At 36.6% G+C, this 26,297-nt stretch overlaps 12 protein-coding genes across 12 annotated transcripts; 4 read left to right on the forward strand and 8 right to left on the reverse strand.

Moving 5' to 3' along the window:
• Nucleotides 1-1,904: 1,904 nt before the first annotated feature.
• On the forward strand, nt 1,905-2,447 carry EMC4 (chaperone EMC4; the record flags this gene model as incomplete). Its single annotated transcript, XM_022819231.1, has 1 exon — nt 1,905-2,447. One exon carries the CDS (start codon nt 1,905-1,907, stop codon nt 2,445-2,447), a length of 543 nt encoding a protein of 180 aa, XP_022675818.1.
• Nucleotides 2,448-2,466: 19 nt separating this feature from the next.
• On the reverse strand, nt 2,467-3,375 carry TAN1 (putative tRNA acetyltransferase; the record flags this gene model as incomplete). The annotated part of the gene is made up of 1 exon (XM_022819232.1): nt 2,467-3,375. The coding sequence occupies one exon, from the start codon at nt 3,373-3,375 to the stop codon at nt 2,467-2,469; it is 909 nt and encodes a 302-aa protein (XP_022675819.1).
• A 274-nt stretch (nt 3,376-3,649) lies between these two features.
• SEC15 (Rab GTPase-binding exocyst subunit SEC15) lies at nt 3,650-6,232 on the reverse strand (the record flags this gene model as incomplete). Its single annotated transcript, XM_022819233.1, has 1 exon — nt 3,650-6,232. One exon carries the CDS (start codon nt 6,230-6,232, stop codon nt 3,650-3,652), a length of 2,583 nt encoding a protein of 860 aa, XP_022675820.1.
• Nucleotides 6,233-6,669: 437 nt separating this feature from the next.
• DUG1 (metallodipeptidase) lies at nt 6,670-8,226 on the reverse strand (the record flags this gene model as incomplete). Its single annotated transcript, XM_022819234.1, has 1 exon — nt 6,670-8,226. The coding sequence occupies one exon, from the start codon at nt 8,224-8,226 to the stop codon at nt 6,670-6,672; it is 1,557 nt and encodes a 518-aa protein (XP_022675821.1).
• Nucleotides 8,227-8,911: 685 nt separating this feature from the next.
• MRX20 (Mrx20p) lies at nt 8,912-9,943 on the forward strand (the record flags this gene model as incomplete). Its single annotated transcript, XM_022819235.1, has 1 exon — nt 8,912-9,943. One exon carries the CDS (start codon nt 8,912-8,914, stop codon nt 9,941-9,943), a length of 1,032 nt encoding a protein of 343 aa, XP_022675822.1.
• Nucleotides 9,944-10,191: 248 nt separating this feature from the next.
• On the reverse strand, nt 10,192-12,573 carry ADE57 (bifunctional aminoimidazole ribotide synthase/glycinamide ribotide synthase; the record flags this gene model as incomplete). The annotated part of the gene is made up of 1 exon (XM_022819236.1): nt 10,192-12,573. One exon carries the CDS (start codon nt 12,571-12,573, stop codon nt 10,192-10,194), a length of 2,382 nt encoding a protein of 793 aa, XP_022675823.1.
• Nucleotides 12,574-13,666: 1,093 nt separating this feature from the next.
• Nucleotides 13,667-15,709, forward strand: MTO1 (tRNA modification protein MTO1; the record flags this gene model as incomplete). The annotated part of the gene is made up of 1 exon (XM_022819237.1): nt 13,667-15,709. The coding sequence occupies one exon, from the start codon at nt 13,667-13,669 to the stop codon at nt 15,707-15,709; it is 2,043 nt and encodes a 680-aa protein (XP_022675824.1).
• Nucleotides 15,710-16,941: 1,232 nt separating this feature from the next.
• Nucleotides 16,942-17,691, forward strand: HAP2 (transcription activator HAP2; the record flags this gene model as incomplete). Its single annotated transcript, XM_022819238.1, has 1 exon — nt 16,942-17,691. The coding sequence occupies one exon, from the start codon at nt 16,942-16,944 to the stop codon at nt 17,689-17,691; it is 750 nt and encodes a 249-aa protein (XP_022675825.1).
• Nucleotides 17,692-17,805: 114 nt separating this feature from the next.
• Nucleotides 17,806-20,688, reverse strand: CSE1 (importin-alpha export receptor; the record flags this gene model as incomplete). Its single annotated transcript, XM_022819239.1, has 1 exon — nt 17,806-20,688. The coding sequence occupies one exon, from the start codon at nt 20,686-20,688 to the stop codon at nt 17,806-17,808; it is 2,883 nt and encodes a 960-aa protein (XP_022675826.1).
• Nucleotides 20,689-21,011: 323 nt separating this feature from the next.
• On the reverse strand, nt 21,012-21,776 carry DOC1 (anaphase promoting complex subunit DOC1; the record flags this gene model as incomplete). Its single annotated transcript, XM_022819241.1, has 1 exon — nt 21,012-21,776. One exon carries the CDS (start codon nt 21,774-21,776, stop codon nt 21,012-21,014), a length of 765 nt encoding a protein of 254 aa, XP_022675827.1.
• Nucleotides 21,777-22,016: 240 nt separating this feature from the next.
• KLMA_30702 (uncharacterized protein) lies at nt 22,017-23,123 on the reverse strand (the record flags this gene model as incomplete). Its single annotated transcript, XM_022819242.1, has 1 exon — nt 22,017-23,123. One exon carries the CDS (start codon nt 23,121-23,123, stop codon nt 22,017-22,019), a length of 1,107 nt encoding a protein of 368 aa, XP_022675828.1.
• A 178-nt stretch (nt 23,124-23,301) lies between these two features.
• Nucleotides 23,302-26,142, reverse strand: KAP114 (karyopherin KAP114; the record flags this gene model as incomplete). Its single annotated transcript, XM_022819243.1, has 1 exon — nt 23,302-26,142. The coding sequence occupies one exon, from the start codon at nt 26,140-26,142 to the stop codon at nt 23,302-23,304; it is 2,841 nt and encodes a 946-aa protein (XP_022675829.1).
• Nucleotides 26,143-26,297: the final 155 nt, after the last annotated feature.

Here is a 26,297-nt window from a genome sequence, read left to right on the forward strand (position 1 = left end):
TCCAACCTGGATATGAAACTATTCATGTCAACAGTATTGGGTCTGGGGTCAGTTTCTCTTTCAGAATCTTCCCTTTGGTAATCCATATTGCTCCATTGATAAATATCTAATATCTCTTTGATTCTTTCAGGACCAGCCTTCTCCATCGAACTACAAGTTTTGTCAATCCAGTTCACAACCTCTAAATTTAAATCCATTAGAGTGCTATTGAGGTCGTCAAGACTTGTTTCGTTCATCATATCTTCAGCAAAGTTACATCCAACAAAAAACTTGGAAAATATATCTTCATCCATGCTTTCAAGAAGTCTTTTAATACATCTGATATGTGGTGAAGAATCGTTGCGAATTTCATCGAGTACAAATATAACCCCGCTTAATATTTCTCTCAATTCTCTGCATTCTTCACTTAAAAATTCATTAATCCATTCCTCCAACACCATGTAATTATCAACATATAGATCTAGGTTGACCTTGTAGTATTTCGTTTTCCATTGAACATCTCTAAAAATGGATTTCTGTTCATCATATTGCTCTTGGAATATTGTTGAAAGGAATGCAACTCTATCATGAGTTCTTAACGTCGAAGGAAAAAGAATTAAAACTTTGTGATTCGGTACAGAGGTTTTATCATCATATTCTTGTACAACCATGGTCCCTTGTGGTTTTGAATTATGCCTCTATATTTTGTTTCGCCATTTTTTTCTCGGGTTGACTTCATTCTTTGGTGAGTTGAATTAGGACTACAGGAGGTTTGTTTAGCTTTATTGAACTTTGATTGAATATCAAGAAATAATAATAAGGGTGAAAAAAAAAAAAAAAATGAAGAGATGTCTGCAAGTGTATTGGTTTTTACTAGCACCGGTAATTGTGTGTGTGTGTGTGTGTGTGTGTGTGTGTGTGTGTTAATTTCATTATGGCTTTTAATGCATATATTGGTAAAATGATGAGCAGAGCTCTTCTTGCCATTGTTGTTGTTTACGTTTCTTAAGCATCAAAGGCATAGAGGGAGGATATAAGGCATCGGACATTAGCAAAGGGTTCAGACATAATTGGCCCTACAACATACTTATTACACCATGATGGATTGTTTTTGCTCTAAGGAATAAAAAGGTTTAAGAAATCTACTTCTTAGGGTTGAATGCTCATCTATATGATATATAAAGGTAGTACAGTCCTATTAGCACAATAAAATCATATATAGGGACATATTTTGAGATATATTCGGAAATGTAGCCGCTTGATTCCATTACAACAATTCAGAAGCATTCAAATGGAAATTATTTTGACCGATGAGCGAAGCTCGCAAGATAGCGTTGAGCTTAGTGCATTTGAACAGAAAACTAAAGATGTCACAATAGATTCTTGTAGAGATGTGGAAGAAATAGAGTCCGAGGAAGATACAACAGAGCTACAGAGCTTTTTGTGGTGGAAAAAGACAGCAATTATTGTAAGTGCCTCCTTTTTCTTGCAGCTCTTTGGTGTTGTTCTTGCGCTGCTTCTAATATAGTTATAGGATATGTGCTTTTATAATTTATATCACTTTGACTTTAATAGGATTTTAATATGATACCAATTCTCGCAATTTCAGCAACCAACCCCAATACAAGAAAAATATGCAGAAGTGCTAGTATTTAAAAAACGAAGACGTGAGTAAAGAATGAATGGGTTTCAAGTTGGGTAAATACTTCTTTTATCCTATCTTAATATCATTCCATTTTAATCTTTTATCTGTCATTTTCAGAGGTATCATTAAGGTTTTGTTTTTTTAAGTATATCATTGTAAGAGAAGTGATTAAAATTCAACAACAGAAAGTAGAATACCAATAAAAGTAGAGGGAAAACAGTGTAAAATAGAATCTAAGAAGGGCATCAGGAAACGTTTGACCAAGCATTACCAATAAAAGATGTCAGTTGAGATTCCTCGATGGGCTCAAGATTTAAAATCTGAGGGGAAAAACGTAAAGGGAACAGTATCCGAGGAACATTTGCCTGATCCATTTGGATTTAAAAAATCGGATCAACACAAAATAAAGGGACCTAGGGTTATTGATTATGATGCGAAAAATCGAATCACACAGCTTTCAATTGAAAGAGCGTGGGCTATATCGTCCGAGCCCCTTAAATCGGTTCCTATGAATATGATAATGTCGTATATGTCTGGTAATAGTTTGCAGATTATCCCAATAATGACTGCAGCTATGTTGGTGTCAAACCCTTTGAAGAGTATATTTGAAGTGAGGTCAAAGTTTAGACATATCATCAATAAAGATGAACCTACCCCGCCACCAATTGTTTTCGCAATGATAATGTATGTTGTTTATCAATTGGTTTTGATGGGAATTGGTCTACACAAATTGAATTCTATGGGCTTATTCCCCAACACATCAAGTGATTGGTTAGCATGGCAACAGCCAACAGAATACAAATATAATACTCTTAATATCTAAATATATATATCAATAAAGTTTACTCTTTCTCGGTTGGTTCTGAAGCCTTGGATTTATGTTTAAGTTCAAATATTTCCTGAATGTTATATTTCTTGAACTCCGTCCTATAATCTTTGTCTACAACGCACATACCAATATTATTTTTGAAGCATTGAAGCAATACTAGTTTATCGTAGTTCTTTAAATCTACCTTATGGTCTAAGGTACCCTGTTTTCCAACAAATCCTGCGATAAATTTGATCATTTCCATTTTGTCCATAGTGTTGAAATTTCTTTTATTTATTTCAACGGCAAACTTTAGCGGTTCTTGGTTATCTTTGTGGAAATGTTGTGGGATAACCCTCTCACAAAGTTTTGCCAATTCTTCCATGCTTGCGTGACAAGAATCGGTCACTGGTGTTAACTTTTGTACAAATCTGGTCCTTTTTTGCATAACGTTTGGATCTGCAAGGTCTTTTATCAAAGAATGCACCAATTGTTCAGGAACTATTGGTTTTCTCATTTTAATGAACACCAAGCATTCTGTTTGAAGATCTATTTGTTCTAAAATTGCTTTGTTCTTTTTACTGTCAACAATGGTTGTCTTGTGATTTTTCAATTGGGCTAATTCAAGCTGTAGTTCTTCCTCGATGGAAAGTTCTTTTTCTGGTTCGGTCTTTGATTTCTCAGAAACATTGTCGTTCTCCTTATCATTGATTAAGGTTTCTGATTCCGGTTCTCCATCAGCTCTCATTTGGTGTAGCTCTTCACCATAATATTCTTCTATTTTTTCTTCCAAGATTGAAAGAATCTCAGACGCAGCAGACCGTTCTCTATTTCTTGCGCATGATATATAGACGCCTGAAGTATTGGGGTCAAGTGTGCTCTTAACAACCTTATATCTTTTAAAACTTCCACCTTTAGAGTCTTTTCTAACTCTCTTGGACATTTTACTACTCTTGCTGTTTCAGTGCCGATGTGCTCTTCATGATCTTAATGCGATGTGGTGGTTAATGTACATCAATTTCATTTTTGTTATGTCTCCATAGAACAGTAAAAAACTATATGTACAGAGAAATAAGTTTTAAATGCAAGAAGGTAAAGGTAATAGCTACAAAGAAGGGCAATTTTCAGATAATGATATTTAGAACAATGTATAGTTTGAGATTTTAGAAGATGATGTATGGATTACAATGTATACACTATCGATAATTTTGAGTACTTTAACCTCTGCTAAATAGCTTCGCAAACCTACTATTTACTCTGCTGTCAGCAGAAGAGCCTTCATCTGACATCATATTTGATTGTTCTGAATTTGGTGGTTGGAGTTTTGAAAGAAGAGAGTTGGCCACTTCAGGCTTCACTCGTGAATACTTTTTCAATCTAATGTCATTGTCCTTATACTCTTCCCAGTGGTTAATCTTCATCAACCCGATGTGCTGCTTCAAGTCTGTGAATGTTGATAATAGAGATTTAATATTATTTTCCACTTGAGTTGACGATCTGTTACCAGCACTACTAGAACCTTCTACTGGTGTTGAAGGTAGTGAAGGACTACCCGAATCTGTAGAAATATCGTTAGGGAATATCTTTGTGATTGTTTTTTCTAGGTACAGCATATCAGTCTCAAAATTTTCAACACTTTGTGGGGATATTCTGTCCGGAGTTTCATTTAAGAGTTTTTCTAAAAATCTTCTAGTGATTACGTCAAATTCTCTGAATATCAGAAGCATTTTTATGTTATATGGAATGATTGCCAATGTGGAGGTGAACATCATTTCTAAGAATTGTGCAATATCTATGATAGTCATATCTGGTTCAGACCGTACCGTAGTTGCATTCCAATCAAATTCTATGAATTCCATTAAGTCCAAGACCTTCGAATCGATCAAATCAATTAACTTGGATTCTGCTTCCTTCCTTGTTTCTATTAATTTTTTGATGGACGAAAGTCTAATCTCAACATCGGGATTGTTAGTAAGGTTTTCCCTAGTGAGAATTAAGCTAAACTCTTTAGCTGCAATGACAAAATAGTCTAGATTCACCAATATCTGAGCTATCTCTTCACGTGAAGTTGTGTCTAATTTACTCTTAATACTTCTATTGACAACATTGTCAAAAATGCTGTCAATTGCCTTCACTAATATCAGGTTTAAGTGTGAGATATCATGTTTGTAAAAAACGGAGATGAATGAATGCAAATTGGTGTATGTCTTTTTCACCAACGTACAAGTCATTGGGTATAAGGGAGAAAAAGGGAAAGTTGCTGAAAAATTGTCATCGGTGGACTTTTCGGCATCCTCGCCATTATCTGTAAGCCAGCAAATTTTGAGAATTTTGTCATACAAGCTTTTATCTGTAATTGATAATGGCATAAAATCATCGTCTTGTAAAAGATTGGAAAATTCTTTTTCAAACAGGTATACCAGTAACTCACAGTACTGGTTGAATGTTTCAATATGCACGCTGTAAAGCAATTCTACGTTAAGTTTCAAGTTTTCGAGAATTGCAATTACTACACCTAGGAAATCTTTGAATTCAGTTAGTTCTTTCTGTGAAGTTAGCTTTTCTTCAACCATTTTTAACAAGTAGGGATGTAATTTATACATGAATGATGTCCAAAATTCATCCGTAGAATTATAAGAGTTGTTTGATAGTACAAAATCCGTTGATTTATGCAATTCCTTATCATACACCAAAAATCCAAGGATTTTTAATATATAACTTTTGAAGAATGTTAAATCCAGTTTATCAGCAAATAGATCTTGTTTACCATCAGAATGTGATACTGTTGAAGAATCTTTCAAAAATAGTGGGTGAACTAATTTAGACTTTCTGAATTCATATTCTTTATGGAACTCGGATATGAAAAAGTCCATTTCATTTAGAGATTGAAATATTAATATAGAGTCGTGAAATTCGTACAATTGGCAGAAATTCTGGAGCTGTAAAGGTTCCAATTTTGAGTTGTCTCTCAATGAGATTTCAACCGGTGAGTTAAACCTATAATTGTGAAGCTTCATTATTTGTTTTTTTTTTAGCCAATCTTGAAGTATATCTTTTTCATAAACGTCATAATATTTGTCCCCAATTACTCCAAATATTTTTTCCAAGTTATAATTCAAAGATTTCTTAATCAAGTTTATTGATTCGTCTTTAATTTTTAACTTAAGTAATGGGATTGAAGCATATATCTGATTCAAAAATTCAAAGTTATATTGTTTGAAATCCTGAAGGTAAATAGTCTCAAAAGTTTCCATAGTTTGTAATGCTTTGAAGAAATCACTTTCTTCTATAAGTTCCTGGCATCGATTGAATAGCTCTAAGATTTGAAGAATCTTTTGAATTAGGATTGATGATTCCGATATTTTTGCAGATGTTTTTGTATTGTCTATCAATACTTTCTTTTTTGAGACTATACTTTGTGTAGAATTTTGTATTTCATGGATTAAACCTTTTATGTCATTTTGTAGCGAGCCTTCTATTATTTCTTGTACCTTCTGGATCTCATTCAAAGATGATACTAAGTTATTGTTGATTTGAGAGTCTTGCAACATTTGGGTCTCCATGTTTTCGAAACGATCGTCAATAGAAGCATACAAATCGTCAACAATTGTATTCAACTGACCATCTTCGATTGACTGACGTAGAATAGGGATCCACCTATCAAATATCTGTGGGTCTAGCTCAAAAAAATCATCCTGGGCACGATCTTGGTCGGATGATGCGTCTTTTGTTATAAATTCTGCAGTCAATAACGCACGCTGCAAATCCTGAGAAGCAGCTAATTGAGGATCCTGTTCCATTATCAATAGCTTTTCTGGATCGTAAGATCGTTTCCAGAAGTAGTTAAAACGAATAGTCAGTTGCTGTGTTCACTGTGTTTGTTCAATTAGGGCCTACCTTTTTTCATTTGTTTAACATTGGTGATATACATACTTGAGTATCCTATCTTATAGCTCATGTATTTCAAGAGAAGAACTACATATCCGGGTAACAGTAATATAAACAGTAACAATTGAAATACTACAAGGGAAGAGAACAAAACAAGAGGAAGCATACAGTACTGATTTGTTTCAAATATTGTCTGTTGTTAGTTTACGTTCATTTTTATTAAAGTACTGATGTTTGAGGTCTTAAAAGCAAAAATCACAATTTTAGCATGTTATTCATTTTAGACTGTGTGCCATTATATTGGATAGATATATATTAACAATATAACATAATATGCTAGCGGAATTATTCATTTCTCTTCGGAGGCAGCATAATAATGCAAGTAGGCAGCCATGGTCTTCATACCACCAAAGTAGTTGCTTAAGTCCAACTTTTCGTTGATGGAGTGGGCACCATCGTCACCTCTGCCCATTGGTAGCAACAAAACGTTACTCTTCAACTCCTGTTCGAATGTCAAAGTGATTGGAATAGAGCCACCTTCTCTGGTGTAGTCAGGTTCGACACCCCAGACCGCCTTAGTAGCTTTAGCAGCTGCTGAAAAGGATGCGTTGAATGGATCAGAAACCCAGTAATCACCATCGTGGATTAACTCAGCTTTGAACTTGTTTGGAGATTGCAACTTTGCAAACTCTCTGTTACAATGGTCGATGACATATTGGTCTAACTTAGCAGATTCAATGTTTGGCACAGTTCTGATAGAGAACTTACCAATGACCTTGGCAGGAATAACGGTCTTAGCACCGGAACCGTAAAAAGCACCTTCAACACCGTGAATGGATAACGATGGGTATCTCCATCTGTGCATCAAAATGTCCTTTTTGTTGTCAAATAAGGCGGTCTTTGAACCAGATGCAGCGTTGAATTCGTCGACGGAGAAATCAATCTTGTCATACAAGGCGTCTTCAGATTCCAATACTGGTGCAACCATTTCTTTGATACCATCGATCAAGATGTTACCCTTTGTGTCGACCAAGGTGCTCATGACCTTAACCAAGTCGATCATAGGCTCAGAGATTGAACCACCAAAGATACCAGAGTGTAAATCTGCGCCTGGGCCTTCAATAATGATTTGGTAGTAGTTGCAGCCTCTCAAACCGTAAGTCAATACCGGTTTCTTGGTACCCAACCAGTAGTTGTCTGAGATACACACGGTATCCACTTTCTTGAAATAGTTTTCAGCTTCGTCTGCGATCAACTTGTCCAGACCAATGGACCCTGATTCTTCCATACCTTCGAAACATGTGATCAAGTTGACAGGAAGGTCAAGACCCAACTCTCTGTGAGCTTCGACAACATTCAACCAACCTTTGACGGGACCAGAATCATCTGTGACACCTCTACCGTACATAATTTGTTTTTCTTCATCAATAACTAACTTGAATGGATCAGTGTTCCAACCGTCTTCAAGGTTGGCTGGTTGCACGTCGTAGTGACCGTAAACAAGGACAGTCTTCTTCGTTGGGTCGTTACCGTAGCGAGCAAGAATAACAGGAGGCAATTGCAAATTTGGGTCAGCGACTGGAGGTGGTTGGGTACCTAGCTCCCTCAATTCAATGTCTGAGAAACCCAACTTCTTCAATTCATCAGCCAAGTAATGAGCCTTCTTGACAACCTGTGGTCTCAAACTCTCGTCACCAGAAACAGCAGGAATTTCAATACCCTTGGCCAAACGTTCAATGAATCTTGGCTTCAATTCATCAATTTTCTTAAACAAAGAATCAAAGTTCTTCTCAACTTCAGATCCAGACATACTTTTACTATAAGCTCTAACACTAATCCTTGATCTATCTTTCAGAAATCTGGCAGCCGTAAAACTAGTTCCTCTACACAAAATCCTACGGATCATATACGCCAGTAACTATAATATATAATAGATCCACTTAAACAATTCAAGGGTAATCCTCAAGTAAACAAACCTGTATTCTTCTTAAGCTTGGATAAAAGTGCTTGCTTTAAAAATGTTGGCCTCTTTTGACTTTTCTTATCTTTCTGAAACGGGTTCTGTCAGACCGAAAAAAAAAGTGTCAAACTCGCCAATCACCACTAACCACTGTCATTAGGACGTAGGGCTGAGGCCAAGAATAACCAACTAGCTTCCTGTTTAGCCAGCCTCATGGATACAAAAGAAAAAAAATAAAAAAAAAAAACTTTAAAACAAAGCTCAACTCAACAAACACCCTTGCGCTACAGCAAATTTTGTTAGGCTCTTGAAATCCGTGCAGAAAAGTTTCAAAAAATTATATATCACTTGTATATAACTTACCCGGTTTATACACATCCATTCTAAGGAAAACCGACTCAATACATTGTATCAGATACAGTATGGTAATAGACTTGTAGTTTAAATTCAAACTATATTAACGTTAAACTGAATTTGAAGGTGCGTTAATGGATAGAGCTGTTTAATATTTCGTTTTTCAGAGATAAGATAAATATTGCTTAAATATTATTGGTAGCAATTGAATGCCCTGCATTCAGCATTCAGAACTCATATATGAAGCAAAACTATAGCTCTGAATCTTTTAACAATCATGTCAGACACTAAACCCAATTCGGCACTTTACAGCAACATGGTAGCTAGCTCTGTTGCAGCAGTCTTCCAAACTACAATATCGCATCCATTTGAGTTTTTGAAGACAGGCCAACAATTGCATCGCTCTTTACCCAATGTTGAATCATTTAACATGTTCCACCATGTGAAGAGCTATTTTGCAGGTTGCTCCGCATTGAACATCGGAATACTTCTAAAGACTTCTACAAGGTTTACTACATTTGATAAGGCATGTGAAATGCTCAAGGATCCAGAAAACCCAGAAGCACCTATTTCTGGTTTAAGGTTGATCGCCGCAGGCTCGATTACAGGGTTCATGGAGAGTCTGCTCATAATTCCTTTTGAAAATATTAAGACGAGGATGATTGAGAATGCAGTAATACTATCCAATAGGTTCCAAGAAGAACAGCAGACGAAGCAGCTAGAACAACAACCGAAGAGTGGTGTACAGAAAAATGCCACCCAAGAGAGACCAACTTTTCATAAGCCTTCCAAGAGCAATCTCAATCCTAGGTATGAAAAGTTCTTGTACTATGAAAAGCACCCATCATCCAATATTTTTTCCACCGTTAAAGAGATGATGCAAACTAGGGGATTTGCATCATTTTTCCAGGGTAGCATGCCTACTATTTTCAGACAAATGGGCAACAGTGTAGTACGGTTTACTACATATACAGCGCTTAAACAAATGATTTCACCAGACAAACCTTTGAAAGAGTACTACGCATTCGGTATTGGTGTCTTTTCTTCATGTGCAGTCGTTGCTCTAACTCAACCAATAGATGTCGTCAAGACGAGAATGCAAAGTAAATATACATGGTCTTTATACAAGAATTCTTTAAATTGTGTCTACAGGACATTCATTGAAGAAGGTCTTGCCAGTTTATGGAAGGGTTGGGTTCCGCGTCTGTTCAAGGTAGGGTTATCTGGTGGTGTTTCTTTCGGCATGTATCAATACGTGGATAACCTAATGCTCTCAATTGAGCATCAGCGTTCTTTGTCTCATGACTAAACCTTTTTTCCGTATATTATTTTATCTTATATTTACTGTCAGTTACTCATATTCGTGTCAATAGTATTTAGCTTAAGTAACTTTGGTTGATGGAACTTGATATTCTGCTATGCGCATAGGCTTATTTTGATCATTATAGTTATCTGTTCTTTTTCTGAAGGACATTATAAACAGTATACATACAGTATACATACATATATATATGAATCTAGAAAGTTATCCGCTGATTTGCGAAAAAGGATCAATTATCAGTATAAGTTGTTGGCATTTTCGACAATGCAGCCTGGTTGGTCAGATGATTTTTCCACTAGAACACCAATTTCATAGACCTTTTCGCCCTCTTGTTGTAATAGTTCAGTGACTCTAGCAACATTTTCCTTCTCTACAATTAGAACCATACCAATACCCATGTTGAAAGTCTTCAAAATATCTTCCAGTGGAACATTACCTGCCTTTCCGAACCATTTGAATACTTCAGGAACGTTCCAAGTCTTCATATCAATCTTAGCTTGTAGATGTTTTGGTAAAGCTCTTGGGACATTTTCTACTAGACCACCACCCGTGATGTGAGCTAGCCCTAACAAGAGTTGTTCTCTAATAGAAGGAAGTAATTGTTTGACATATATTCTAGTTGGGACGAGAATAGCTTCACCCAAAGATTTGGAAGAGTCCCATGGGCATTGAGAATCCCACGGTAGTCCGACATGTTCAATAATCTTCCTTACTAAGGAGAAACCGTTAGAATGAACACCGTCAGAAGATAAACCTAACAAGACATTACCTGCAGTCATCTCTTCCTTCTTAGGCAAGATTTGATTTTTATTAACTGCACCAACAGCAGTACCATTTGTGTCGTAATGGCCTGGAGGGTACATACCTGGCATTTCAGAGGTCTCACCACCAACTAGAGCACATCCGGCTTGAATACATCCTGCAGCAACACCTGAAACGAAGTCCGATGCTACCTTGATGTCCAAGGCACCTGTAGCGAAGTAGTCTAAAAATAATAGTGGTTCTGCACCCTGCACAACTAAATCGTTGACATTCATTGCTACCAAATCAATACCAACAGTATTGTGTATGTTAGTTTCTTGGGCGATAATCAATTTAGTACCAACACCGTCAGTAGCAGCAACCAAAAGGGTATCATTGGTGTCGTAACCAGCGGCTTTTAGGTCAAATAGACCACCGAAACCACCAATATCGGAATCAGTACCTGGTCTGCTAGTAGATTTTACTGTTGCCTTAATCTTTTCGACCAGCATGTTACCATTGTCGACGGAGACACCTGCTTCGGCGTAAGTGATAGATTTACCTGTAGAAACGGTAGAATTTTTAAATGCACGATGGGCAATATCTTTTCTGAAGTACTTGTCTTTGAATTCAATTGCGTCAACACCTTGATAGGCTTTGTCTACGGCTTCTCTTAATGTTGGAGCAACAGCAGATGATGCAATGACTCTACCACCGTTTGTCACAATTTTACCGTTTTCGCTCTTTGTTCCTGCATGGAAGATGTATGTATTAGATGGCAATTTGGTGTTGAGAATAGTGATTTCGTCACCCTTCTTATATGCTTCTGGGTATCCGCCAGCAGCAAGAACAACAGTTGCAGCGAAACAGTCTTCGTTGATTTTTATATCAACAGAGTCTAATCTGTGTTCAGCAGCAGCCAAGAATACTTCAGCTAAGTCAGTGTCTTCAGTCAAAAGAGGCAAAACGGTTTGAGTTTCTGGGTCACCGAACCTAACGTTATACTCCAAGACTTTTGGACCATTCTTAGTCAAAATTATACCAGTGAAAAGAACACCCACAAATGGAAGCTTGTCCTTTCTCATACCATCGATACTTGGCTTTATAATTTCCCTATCAATTTGTTGTAACAGCTTTGGGGTTGCAACTGGAGCTGGGGCATAAGCACCCATACCACCAGTGTTTAATCCAGTGTCATTTTCACCAATTCTCTTATGGTCTTGAGCAGGAGGCAAATTGAAGTAGGAGTATCCATCTGAAATTGTTAGAATAGAAATTTCATCACCTTCCAAGAACTCTTCGATCACCACGCTATTACCAGCATCACCGAATTGCTTTTCGACCATGATAACTTTCAAAGCTTCTTGAGCTTCCTGTTTAGTGGTTGGGATCAAAACACCTTTGCCAGCAGCGATACCATCAGCTTTTAGCACAACTTGATAGTCGACTTTTTCTAGGTATTCTTTGGCCTTTTCGTAGTCATCGAAATTGGCATATTTTGCAGTTGGAATATTGTGCTTTTGCATAAAGTCCTTAGAGAAAGTTTTGGAACCTTCAAAGATGGCAGCTTCGGCACTTGGGCCAAATACAGGAATACCACAACTCTTAAAAACTTGGGAAATACCATCAACTAGAGGTTGCTCGGGACCTGGAACAACCAACCCAATTTCCTTTTCTATGGAAAACTTCTTCAAAGCATCAAATTCTTTTGGAGATGGGCTTAAACTGGGCACGTTGATGACTTTCCCTCCAAGAGAAGCTGTTCCACCATTCCCTGGTGCAACCAAAACGGTCTTTACGGTAGGAGACTGGGCTAGTTTCCACACCAAAGCATGTTCCCTACCACCATTACCTAAAACCAAAATATTCAAAGACATGTCCTTTTGTATAGTAAACAGTAGACAAGCCGCTCCTGTACAACTTGGTTACCTATGATAGATAACTCGATTCTTCGAAAATAAAGGCTAGTACAAGAGATCAAACACTGAAATAAAAATTAGCTCAGTGCAGAAGAAAATAGTCTTATATACTTTTATATAAATATACCCACGAATTGATAAATCATGCGCTAAATATTTTACTTTACGAACTTATTGACTTCTGACGATATACTATATCTTGAAATAGGTCATCTCATCTCTTTATATATTATTTCATATAGTGTATAATCTATTTTTTTCGACTTCCCTGCCTTCCACTATGATTTATTTTTTTTTTTTAAAAAAAATTATTGTAGTGTAGACTCTTCTGCAGGGTAGTTGGTAGAAAAACAGAACGAGTAAAAAATATGAAGGCTCTTCGAACTACACAATAAAGTATTATTCATTGTGGAAGTTAGGCTATATATTAGCGAGTTTTCATGGTAGAACCAGTAATCGGCTCTTCTACAACGTACAAACTTTCCGTTCTTCTGTAATCTCGATAAAAAGACTAAACTAAAGTACACATTACTGCATGTTTAAGAAACTGCGGCAGAAATGGCTGTGGTAGTAATAGTCACTCTGCTGCAACAGTCACTCTGTCAGTAGTGTGTGTGATTCAAATTTTCAAGTCAAAAAAAAATAAAAAAAATGAAAAATTAATGGTCCAGTCAGTGAATGAGGAGTGTACATAATATCAATATAGGAAGAGATTTGTAGTGGTGGTAGGGTAGGATAGGATGTATGTGTGCTTTGTGCATGCAACAAGAAAAAGGATGTGGATTTTTTAAGGAAAACCATCGATTTTGCATGTGGAAAAACGCTATGGATAGTAGAAACAAAATAGAAACAAAATAGAAACAGTTGAAAATTAGTGTTTCTTTTCTTTTCTTGGCTTATATTGAAAACTTCATGAACGCGCGATGAGCCAGCTCAATATACGACCCGCACGTGAAGCTGGCTTTTTACACGCTGGTTACTTTATCTAAGGGTCCCACTACATTCCCTGATAAACTTTGTCAACACACTAACTCTTAGAGTTTTCTTTAGGATGCTACGTCGATCGATAGTACAACATACGTTTGTTGTCTTTCAACGAATTGCTCGTAGATCGATATCGATTAATCATGAGTTAGAAGAAGCGTTAAAAAAAGCAAGAGATGTCGATGTTGTTGTTGTTGGAGCAGGGCATGCGGGGTGTGAAGCAGGTACTGGTTCGGCAAGAACTGGTGCCAAAACTTTGCTTATAACTCCATTCCTAGATAAAATAGGAACATGTTCGTGTAATCCTTCCATGGGTGGTGTTGGAAAAGGAACACTACTCCGAGAAGTGGATGCCCTGGATGGTGTTGCTGCTAAGGTTACGGATAAGGCAGGGATTCAATTCAAGATGTTAAACCAGAGTAGAGGAGCTGCAGTATGGGGTCCCAGGGCACAAATTGACAGAGATATTTATTTGAAGGAGATGCAAAATGCATTGAAAAACTATCCAAACTTAGATCTCCTCTCAGGGAAAGTTAAAGATGTGATTATCGATCATTCTTCTTATAGTGATACGAGGAAGAATGACTTGGAAGATAGAAATTTTGGAACAGTGCGTGGTGTTATTCTTGAAAATAACGACGTCATCAAATGCTCGAAAATTGTTATATGTACTGGTACCTTTTTGAGCGCAGAAATACATATTGGTTTAAAGACATTTCCAGCGGGCAGAATCGGTGAAGCACCAACTTATGGTATCAGTAACACTTTAAAGCAGGCTGGTTTTAAATTAGGCAGGTTAAAAACAGGGACCCCGGCTAGATTAGATGGGAAAACTATAAACTTCGACATCTTGGAAAAGCAATATGGTGATTCCAAGCCTTATCCAATGTCCTATATGAATGAAGAGGTCAGTATCAAAGATCAAATTTTATGTTATGGAACCAGAACCACTCCAGAGCTACATGATTATTTAAGATCGAATTTGCATCAATCTATCCATATTAGAGAAAGTGTAAAGGGGCCAAGATATTGTCCTTCTATCGAGGCCAAAATAATAAGATTTACAGATAAAGATTCCCACAGAATATGGTTAGAACCTGAAGGTCTAAATACCGATGTGATCTATCCAAATGGTATATCAAATTCAATGCCTGAAGATGTGCAGCTGACTATGATGAGAATGGTACCTGGGTTGGAAAATGTGAAAATATTACAACCCGCATATGGGGTGGAATATGACTATGTTGATCCAAGAGAGTTGAAACAAACACTAGAAACAAAGCTGATCGATGGCTTATATTTCGCAGGACAGATCAATGGTACTACAGGGTATGAGGAGGCATGCGCGCAAGGCTTGGTGGCAGGTGTCAATGCTGGTCTTTCATCTGTAGGACGTGATCCGTTACTTTTGTCAAGAGCTGATTCGTATACCGGTGTCCTAATTGATGATTTAATAACAAAAGGAGTCGAAGAGCCATATCGTATGTTCACTTCTAGGTCCGAATTTAGAGTTTCAGTAAGAGCTGATAATGCCGATTTTAGGCTGACTGAAAAAGGTAATAAATTAGGTATTATCAGCAGTGACCGTTGGCAAAAATACCAATCGCATAAGCGTATATACGATACGATTGAGTCTAAATTAAAATCTTTCGTTCTATCTAACTATCAGTGGGACAAACTATTAGACACTACTGTAGGCTCCACACATAAAAGTCAGAGTGCATGGGATATGTTTAAATTCTACGGTACTACGCTGGAATCGTTGGTTGCAGCGACCCCCAGGCTAGATATCAATTTATCAGAAATACCAATACATATATTGTTGAAAATTAACGTTGAAGCCAAATATACTCCATATCTCAAAAGACAACGCCAATTCATCAAGGCTTTCCAAGCGGATGAGAACCTACTACTTCCTTTGAACTTTGATTACACAAATGTACCATCGATAAGTTCAGAATGTAAAACTATTCTGAACACTGTACAACCTGCAACAATTGGACAAGCGAGAAGGATTCAAGGAATGACGCCAGCATCAATATTCGAACTATATAAACTGGTGCGCTCACGACAAACCGATATTAGAGAAAATCGTGATTTTGTAATTTGAAAACGCACCTGTCTTCTCTATAACATGTATATAGGTTAGTTGTCATCACATAGTTTAGCCCATCATGACAGTAATGCAACTTTAAAACTAAGAGAATAATTGAATCTCTAAATCATTTAGTTTTTCCGAGCTTAGGTATCTACTGCAAATCTCGAAGATATTTTGATTTGTGGTAGTACTAAGATTAACTGTGCCAAATATATGGAATACTTTAATTATGGTACATCTGTCTAGATTTTCTGTCTCGCCATTATTCATTAATCGTAGCAGTGTGTTACTTAAAATTTCAATGAAATGATCAATAATTCGTCTGAGTTCATTTTGAGAAGCTAATGGGAGTGTAAATCTCTTGTCAGAAGTCGATTCTTTGAGAAGTGAATCAGTGATATGTCTCAGATGCTGTAAAGAGAAAGTTTTTTTCCTATCTTGAAGAAACCTTGGTAGTGATTCTGGCATTGTTTCTAGAACTACATCAGTAATACCTTGCCCTTTCACTTCAATTGGTTCTTCATTATGATCTATATCTGATGATTCCTGTACGAAAAGCTGTACATCTGCATTGTATTCAAAGTTTTCAGGGCCATCGTATTCCTGATTTCCGTTACTAGAATTGTCGGGATTTATCGCAACATCTTCTGTAATGCGAAGTTTACGTTTCTTAGACTTCGTCTGGGAAATACTGCCTATTCTGTCAAAAGCAGCCTGTGAAAAGTTATAACTATCAGTCTTTGTGTCTTCTTCATATAAACCATCTGGTGATAATATCTCTTCCTTACCTGAAATACTTTTATCTTCATGTACCAATACTGAGCTCAACTCAGAAAGAAACCTTTTCAAGACATTACCCTTTTCCTCATTTACCTCCTTGTCCTTAGTTTCCATCTTTCTAAAAAGCCAATGCAATTTTTAATCACGCAGAGTTGTTATGGTACCTTGCCATCTAACCATCATTATGCCTTTATATGGCTCCCAATACCGGGATTTGATCTGAGATACTCCTCTAGTCATAGGAAATACTAAGGATGTTTCCATGATCTGCAATACAGAAACACAATAAACGTCTGTACACCACACGAAATCAAAAAATTGAAACGAAAACATTGAAAATTTGACCAATAAGATTCAAGAACCGCTTTCCGTCCAGCATTGGAAAAGAACATTATGATAACAAGTCAGAGTGAAGTGACAAGACATCCCAGCAGGCGAAAGGATTGTGAGTTAAATTAATAGACATGCCTCAAGAACTGATATCATACGGGCGGAATTTTTCTGGAGGTGATGTAGAAACAGAACCTGATAACGCTTATCCACTTTTGGATAATGGAATGAGCGCTTTTACTACTACAGGACTTGAGAACAACAAACATCACCAAGTACAATACAGTGGCACCAAAAGGGGGAGAGAGGAAGAGGATGGCTCTTATGAGGAAAGACCAGAAAATCCTACAAAAGAATACCTATATGACCATCCTCAAATTGAAACAAACTTAAGCGAAAAGTCTCGGAAGATAAATGAAGATGTTAGCTTGAAGCAGGCCTCCAACGCTAAAAATTCGGAAAATCCCAGTCACTTTTCCCAAGATTCGAATAGTGGTGGAAATGCCGTTATTCAAACTCAAGCAGGAATGGAATCACAAATTCAAGCTGGAAATGAATCCCAGACGGAGCCTACTGAACAGCCATTTTACGTGAATGCTAAACAATACTATCGTATTCTTAAAAGGAGGTATGCCCGGGCGAAACTTGAAGAGAACTTGAAGATTTCCAGAGAACGTAGGCCGTATTTGCATGAATCTAGGCACAAGCATGCCATGAGAAGACCAAGAGGTCAAGGTGGACGTTTTCTAACAGCTGCTGAAATGGCGGAGATGAAACGGAAAGAAGAAGAGGCATCTGGGAAGAACACAGTCGAACAGGACGTACCGAAACTGAATGTTCTTCCACAACAGCTCCCAGGATCTGTGAATGATGATAAGAAGTAATGAATTAAAAGAATATCATACTATAAGATTCCATTCTCTATAAGTCCATACTTTCATGTTTTGTCAAACTACTCAAAACTACGGAACTTTAAATAAGGTGTTATGTAATACGAACTATCGAGCACATAATTTTGTTAATGCATTTTTCCCGTCTTCAGATAATTGAGACTGGATTTGAGACAAGAAGTTTCCAGCAGCGTTCTGATCAAATTTGAGTAACTCTTCACCAATGTATTTTCTTATTCCATTGTGGACATCTACAGCGGGTAAAGGATCATATGGCTTTTCTATAATACTCGACAATCTACTAAAACTGGAACCAAATGTGGTAATTTCTTCTGTGGCATCATAATCAAGTAATTCTGAATGAGCATTAGCAATGCTTTCAGAATTTGCTGTTTTAACGATTATATCTATCGTTGGAACTATTAGGGAACTGTATTTGGTGGCAAATATATTACCAGATATGACAGTATTTAGAGTACCAGCCAATACTATTTTACGATCCATGAGGTTTCCGATTTTGGAAACTGTTTCAACAACAAAATTAGTCCATATTTGTTGGAATAAGCCATCTTGTACTCCATCAATAAATTGAACAACAAAATCTGATCCCAATTTACATGATAAGACGCCCAAAAACACAACAAATTTTTTGAGATATTTCTCAGTTCTTGAGTTTTGAAGTCTTTGCAGTAATAAAACTGCAATCTGTCTCAAATATTGTTGCAACCTTTCTGATGGCATAAAAGTGAAAATATACTCCAAAAGTTCAAACCCATGTATATCGTAACTTTTAGACGAAATTAGTCTCTGGAAAACACCTAAAACAGGAACTAAATCAGTGTATACAGAATGGTCAATTTTGATGAAGTCTTTCAATAACCTCGTAGCAGCCGGAATAATACCACCAAGTTCCCAAACGGCAGGAGACAACAACGCTTCATTAATTTGTTTAATTGAAGGTGGAATTGCTGAACCGGCCGGTAGGAGCTCCAAAATATAGGCCATAATTTGGAAAACGTAGGGAATAAACTCCTGTATGTCATCAGATAAAATTGTTAAAAATACTGGCATAGTTACGTCAATCAACGTGGATAAATTCTCATGATAATACTTTATGATAACAGCGATAGATTCAAAACAGTAATGTGTAAATATTGGGTTTGATGGGTTCTTAGAGATAATTTTCAAAATTTCAATCAATTGGTTGAGAACTGTTAATGCAAAGGGCCCCAATGAGTTTTCGGCTGTCAATAAAATCCTATGGACGGTTTTCATTAGAAATTCATTCTCGGCTAATTTTTCAGGTGACACGCCTTGCTTCAAAATCAAATTGAATAAATTTGTCAAAAGAAGTTCCGAGCTTCCAGAAATATCGTTCTTTGAGAATACTAGCAAGTTGGAAACTGTCGATTGTCTCATCGAAAAAATACGCTCAATTGTAATTGCAGCATATGTGTATATGACGTACTCTTTATGTTGCAAGAACTTCGCCAAGACTGGTAAGATTTCTATTAGTTGCTCTTTACTCAATTGGTTTCTGAACACATAGACATACTTGATAGCATCAACTCTTAGAATTGGATGTGCTTGGTCGTTTAGTAAATCAGGTATAACATCAGACTTAAAGAAGGCCACAACATCAAGCATTACGTTTGTGGACGTCACCCCAGCATTTGTCACCTTTCCATTAATTGCAAGTGATGTGAAGAGATACAAGCACAAATCTTTCTGTTTCCAGTTAACAAATGGGTTACTGTTGTACTCCTCGAAAAATTTCTTTATATGACCCATAACAACGTTAGTAACAAGCGATTCATTCTTTTCTTTAAGTTCCTTAAGGAAGTCAGTACAAGCCCTTCTACGAGTATCTGAAGCTGAGCCTTCCAAATCTCTTCTAATGTACTCAATTGGATCATCCTCAAAGAGTTCTTCATCAGATTCTCTTAAAGAAACATTAGGTAAGACGATTTCTTTCACGATGGAATCCATGGCAGCTTCTGTATTAAAGAGTTCAAAATATTTTGGAACTCTTGCTACTGCAGTCATAAAAGTCATACATTTCGAAACCAAAGTATCGTACTTTGCCTGTGAGGTCAACGAGGTTAATAGATTCCATGTGGTTTGAATGAAGTTATCCACCATTGGGTCAAATTCTTCTTGGTATCTGGAGATATAGAGTTGTATTAGTTCTGCAATTGAAGCCTTGACTTTGCTTAGGACACTTGCCTCATCGTCTTCATTCTCGTCCTCCAGCAACGGATTCTGATAGTTCAAATATTTATGCATAATGGACATCCCAACGGACATGTTATCTTCGAAAAATGCGGGGATATCCTGACAGTTCAAGTCGTAGTAAAGTTTTACTAACAGTAAAAGTACATCAAATAAAATACTCAATTGTGCCTTATTCGAGCTATTGTCTTGTATCTGCTGATCAACTGATTGTAACAATGTTAAAAATGGGACAGCAAATTTGTCTAACACTAATTGAATTTCAAGGAAAAGCTCGTCTGATCTGAAAAGAGGCCTCCATCTTTTACAAATGGAGTGTGCAACGTTCAAAACGCCAGCATTGGTTACCATGTCATCTGCTGAAAGTCTTGATATTAGGTCATCCATTAATGTTGACCACCTATGCGGAAAATCAGATTCGGCAATTACAGATATTGCTTCACCGATCTGAACCTGCAAGTTGTTGGGCAATTGGATCATGGTTCGGATAACTTCCTTTTTTATAAGCTCTACATCATTAGTCGAAATTAAGTAGTTCCCATTCTCATCGACCCATCTTCTTTTAATGAAGTTCTTAAAGAACAAAGCCCCAGCTAATCGGGTAGATAATGGCAAGTTTGTCGATGCAACAGTATGTAATAGGGTAAGTGCGAACCCTTCTTGGCGTTCTAGTTCTTTCAATTGTTGTTCTGCTGACTTTGCAGATGACGCCACTACTGAAAGTGCCAAAATGTTGGCAACTGACTCTAAATCGGCCATAACTTTTTACTGTCTGCCTCTTTAAGGAAAGTTGACAATTTCTTGCTGATTAAAGATTGTAAGCACTGATTACAGCTTTCGAAATCAGGTGTGTAGTTGGTCTGACTTCTATTTAAATTTTTAACTTGCAACTTTCTATTAAAGTGATACTAAACTGTTTTCACGTTTACTTTCTCTAGATATTTTTGTTCATTACAGCTTCGAAGAGAAGGAGTGAAAAAAAGTGTACCGAGCTACATACAGGGTAACTTCATTATCCATCTCAGTGGTGAGCCTAATATGCTATTTAGTTTGTATTCATTCATGAGGTCAGTATGAAGCCTTCACCTGATGCTTTCGTTTGTGATAGCTGAGCTTTGAATGAGCATTTCCAAAGCTTGATTCCCGGCATTAATGGTTTTCTTCTGTGTGGCACTATTACCAAAGATCCTAATTCCTCGTAGATGTGAATCTTTACCATTCTCATGGTTGCTCAAAATTTGAATCTGAATAAACCTGCACCTTAGTAAGTCATCTTGAGGTCTATTTCCATTGAATGTTATTATAACCCAGCCATTGACGTTCTTGATTTCAAATGTGCGGTACAGTGATGCGTCTGATTTGCTAAATCCTGCGTATATTTTTATTAACTCAGGAGTGTAAGATTCATCTGTTATAAGGCAAAAGTACAAGGCTAATTGGACCACGTCTACTCTTTTACTGAAGCTTATATCAATCTTATGTGGTTGAACACCATCACTCTGCCAAAATGTTGTTGGATCGTCGTCAATAGCGTTTGCTATGGGGTTTCCTACTTTAAATGATGAAGCCTTCCAAAAGGCAAGCTTTGTAAGATTAACGAAACCTTGCTGCTCCAAATACTCTAGTTCACTTGAATATTGTTTAAAATATTTCTCTAATGTCTCTTCTTGTTCTTCTGCATCTTCCAGGCTTTGCATCTTCGAAACATAATGAATATTTGGATCCTTGTCATTTCCTCCGTTCACATCTAATACAGCATGCTGTGATTGTGGAATCACAGCAAATGCATTGTCCCATTTTGGAAGAACATTTGATAGTCTATTAAATAGTCTCGTATCGGTAGTCATCACGTCTCACCTATGATGAAATCTTTTTCTTCCTTTATTTATTTATTCTTTTCCTGAGGCTTTCCTCTAATTGATTAAGCCGCACAAACTCAGAAAACATTTATAAATTATATATGGTTTTCATGACACTAGTCACAAAGGATACTGACGGAAAAAAAAATACGATAAACCAGCATGTGCAGCTTTATCAACAGGAAATAATGTAACAGTCTAGATATGTTACACACTAATTTAGACGAATTATTTTGTTCTTGTCAAGCTAGACAACAGTGTAAATAATAAATCAAAAAAATGCTTCATATTCTCGATATCTAAGTCAACATCTGCAGTTACAGAAGTAACATTCTTCTGTTTAATACCAAATAACGAGGTCATCCAGTTGCTTGCCTTAGTTTTTCCCAACTTAGGAGTCACTACTGAATTATGCTGAGAATTTTGCGTCGATGAATTTAACGAGCATGCAGATGCAGGATTCGGAGTTGGGATATTTTTGATGTTTAGGGACACTTCAAAACCAACTATGCCGGATATTGCTTTTAAATGCGGTATGATATTTTTTAGATCAGAAGAAGCAGTATTATTGGCATTGATGACCACAGGATGTTTAAAATGCTGGTGTTCTAACTCTTCTAAAGGAATGAATGACGGATCAACAGACAAAATAATATCACTATTTCCTGTTGTGTATGCGATTATGGGGTTACATTCATCATCTGTGGTTAAATACAGGTTCTGGCTTTCGATCTGTTGAATACAATTTCTTGTTTCTTCAAAATCGTTAACTTCTAGGAGTAATGGGGTAGGACATCCACTTGCGAGAGAAACATGATTATAGTTAAATTCCTTTGGAAACTTTGAACACGCCCCAAGATCTGAGGAGAAACTATACTTGAAAGAATCGGTTAATGGAAGGCATATAGGGTAATATTGACATGAATTAATTATGACCTTCCTCCATTCATGTATTTCATTCAATTCCGGAGAATCATTGGCCTGGATACATATGATCCAATCTTCTAACTGAGAAAAATCATAATCATCAAATACATTCTGCCATTTGTCTTCATACGATACATTAGTTGTAAAGATACTGTGAAGAAACTCAACGGAGTCACAAAATATGCCAGAGAATGGTATCGAAATAAAGCATACCCTATTATTGTACTTTAATAGATTTGAAAGGATGGATCGGTCATTTACTATCCTATCCTCTTTTACTTTATCTAATTTATAATAGAATTGTTTCATCATCGCTGATGACGGAAATCCAGAGCTAAGTTCATTTATATTGTAAGTGGAGAAATGGCTTTTGGAAGTCGAAGAAAAGGTGGAGTATATTGAATCCATCAGCTTTGATGTATACGTTTATGTGTGAACTTGGTTTAGATATATCTCATGAGTCAATTTGGAGGCTTTGTGCATTAACATAATAAAACAAATATTTTACTGACACCTAAAATATATGAAAAATGACCAACACAAAAAAGAGATAACAAATAGAAGATTTAAAAACGACTAGACTGTATTACGACAATACTTTAGAAATATAGGAAACTTCCTCTTTCGTTAATGAATTTAACATAGACTTTAAGCATTCGTCATTTGTTTCATGCAGTTTTTTGAAAAAAGCAGTTAATACATCAATTAGTGTCATACTCATATCCCGTCCGGTTAGCAGAACCAGATCATCATTTTCTTGAGCCATATAGTCATCTTCATAATCTTCATCAGCATCCTCTTCCTCTTCTTGCGATTCCTCAAGCTGTAATTGAATGATTAATTCATCAGAAAACATTTTCAGTAAGTAGCTCTTAAACGACTTTCTCTCCTCATTGGAATCATCTTGAAAGGATAATTCAATTACTCTTTGATCATTTTCAAAGTAGATCATCGAGAGTGTAATTGACAACTCTTTAAGCATATTTTTGCTACGAGTTTCTTCAAATGACTTCAATAACTCGAAAATACAATACTGCCCAATCGATTCATGCATATTTACCTCGGGTGAAAACAAAAAGTCTAAACTACCCCGTAGATCTATGCATAATATTTCGCAAAGAATGATTACGAAACTATCAACAGGGTGCACTTTATTGTGATCGGATAACTTCTCTATTGTTTGTTCCATTATGGGTTTGATAAATTTATTCTGTTGTGATTTATCAATTCGAATCGAAAGCAACATTATTGGTGTTACATCAATAATTCGATATAAAGACCTTTCATTATTGAAAGCCAAGGAACAAATCTCATTTATACTATCCTTCCAATATCTTTCATCTGAATTACACGCTAGTAGTGCTAATGCATGCAATGCTGTCTCTATAATGTTTTCATCTGGGCATTGTTTGATAAATTGTACTAGAGGAGCTAAAACATAATTAACAACAACATCAGGAATAGCTCTCTCCACAGGTGGATTCCTGACAAAAGCTGAAAGGAATTCCAAAGTTAATGTGACCATGGGAGAGTAGGTTTGATGGCTCTGTAAGAAAGTCGAAAGAGTGTCAACAAAACTAGGAAAGCAATTTTGGCAGAGACGGGTATAATCTGCCGATTTCAGATCTTTCAAGAGATGAGGAATGGAACGGACTGCTTCTAGTACAATTCTCACGTTTGAAGGTTCGCTGGAAGAAATTCGTAAGAGTAGATTCAAAATTCGCTCCCTGGTCTCAAGAGTTTGGTACATATTCCAACATTTGACAATATCATGCATCGCTTCCAATAGCAGGCCCAGAGAATCCTCTTCGCAACTTTGGTATAATGATTCTATTGCGATTAATAAGGAATCTTGAAGAATCAATGACGTTTGTTTGTCTAGGACAGTTTGAAGTTCTGCAAAGGAACTGTAGTATGTAAAACATATCACAAATGAAGATAGTAGTATATCGTCATCTGAAGAAGAAGTACAGTTAACCGTTTTAATCAATAACTGCTGGACTACCTCTTTTACAGCAGGAATATTATCCGTATTATTCTCAATGAACCTTGGAGTAGCTAAAATAGCTCTGGATTTCACCAGCGTTGGACAAGAACTGTCATCCATAATCATAACAGCCAGTGATAAAAAATCTTGATATCTAGAAATGTTCATCGATATTTCATTAGAGCAAAGTTCCTGAAACAAATATAGGGAAGATTCTTGAATACGTGCATCATTTGAAGTCCATTGTAGGCATCTTTCTAAAGCAAATTTACTTATTGCTGAGAACGTTAGTTCATCGCAAGTTGAAACAAATTGCCCAATTTCATTCCTTGCTGTATATGCGGATGTCAGCCCAGTTTCACTGGCAACATAATCATTGAAATCGCATATTTCGAAGTGGTCTTCTGAAAGTAAGCATAGCTTAATTAAAGATTCCGTAAGCCCACGATAATTTATAGCAGTAAACAATTCCTCTGGAATAGAGGCAAGATACTGAATAGCATATACGCAGTTGGTATTGAGGATATCAATTCTTGCTTCGTTTGGTTGCGTTAAGGCTTTGACAAAATAGTCACTGTTGCATTCTATAGCTGCCAACACCATTCTTAATCCAAATGAAAAATCACCTTTAGATCCCAAAACTTTTTGATTGACGCCAAACATTTTGTTTAATGTATTGAAAAGTTCACCTTGGAGTTCTATGGCTTCCAAACTATCATTAGATTCGTACTGTAATAGCAAATTACTAATACATTTGTTAACTTCTTGTAAATGTTGTTGTAGCCATTCGTTGATTTGTTCTGGGGAAAGGAAGATAGATATATTGTCTAACTGAGAGAGACAGAACTGATACAATTTCAATATTTTGGATTTTGTTTGCGCCTGCATATTCTGATCTTTTAATGACAATAAAACTGTATCAAGTATTTTACGACCCACAGCATTGTCAAAAAACATTTCATTTGTAATAACGTCCTCCACTAGCTCTGTTAACAAAACAATGGCATTCTCGGAATGTTGGTTCAATATAATATCGTTCAAGTAGTCTAAGAGTCCCGGCCATTCATCAGGAAAGTCAACAGCACAAATCTGCACTATGCAATATGTCACGGTAGATGTGATTTTAGTTTCATTATTGGCGTTGGCCAAAAGGTTTAATAAACTGCTTCTAATAATGTCCTTGCCCTCCTCACCCACACCTGGCGGTCCAATGAAGGATGGAAAACCAGCAGACCAATGCATCGTTATGAGCTTTCTCAAGCAGAGTAGTGAAAGTTGGCGGATATTCACCGCATTATGTTTTTCAGATGCGATATCAATTAATTCTATAAACGTTTGGGGTGGGTTATTGGCGCAATGTTCGAGTAAACTGCTTTCAGCATTTTCTCTTTCTTCTCTATTCGGAGATTGTATTCCCTCTAGCAAGTATGAGAGAGACATCAGCTTCTGATTAACAAACTTAAGCCCGTGTTGTATTCTTTTATAGAACACTTCCAATTTTTTCAAAGCTTAGCTTTTCACTATACTATAGTTATTATATGTACGTTTGAATGATTGGAATTAATACATGATGTTTCCGAGATTATCATTCATTT

The sequence above is a fragment of the Kluyveromyces marxianus genome, chromosome 3 (assembly GCF_001417885.1).
Source record: "Kluyveromyces marxianus DMKU3-1042 DNA, complete genome, chromosome 3".
In the NCBI taxonomy this organism is placed as follows: domain Eukaryota; kingdom Fungi; phylum Ascomycota; class Saccharomycetes; order Saccharomycetales; family Saccharomycetaceae; genus Kluyveromyces; species Kluyveromyces marxianus.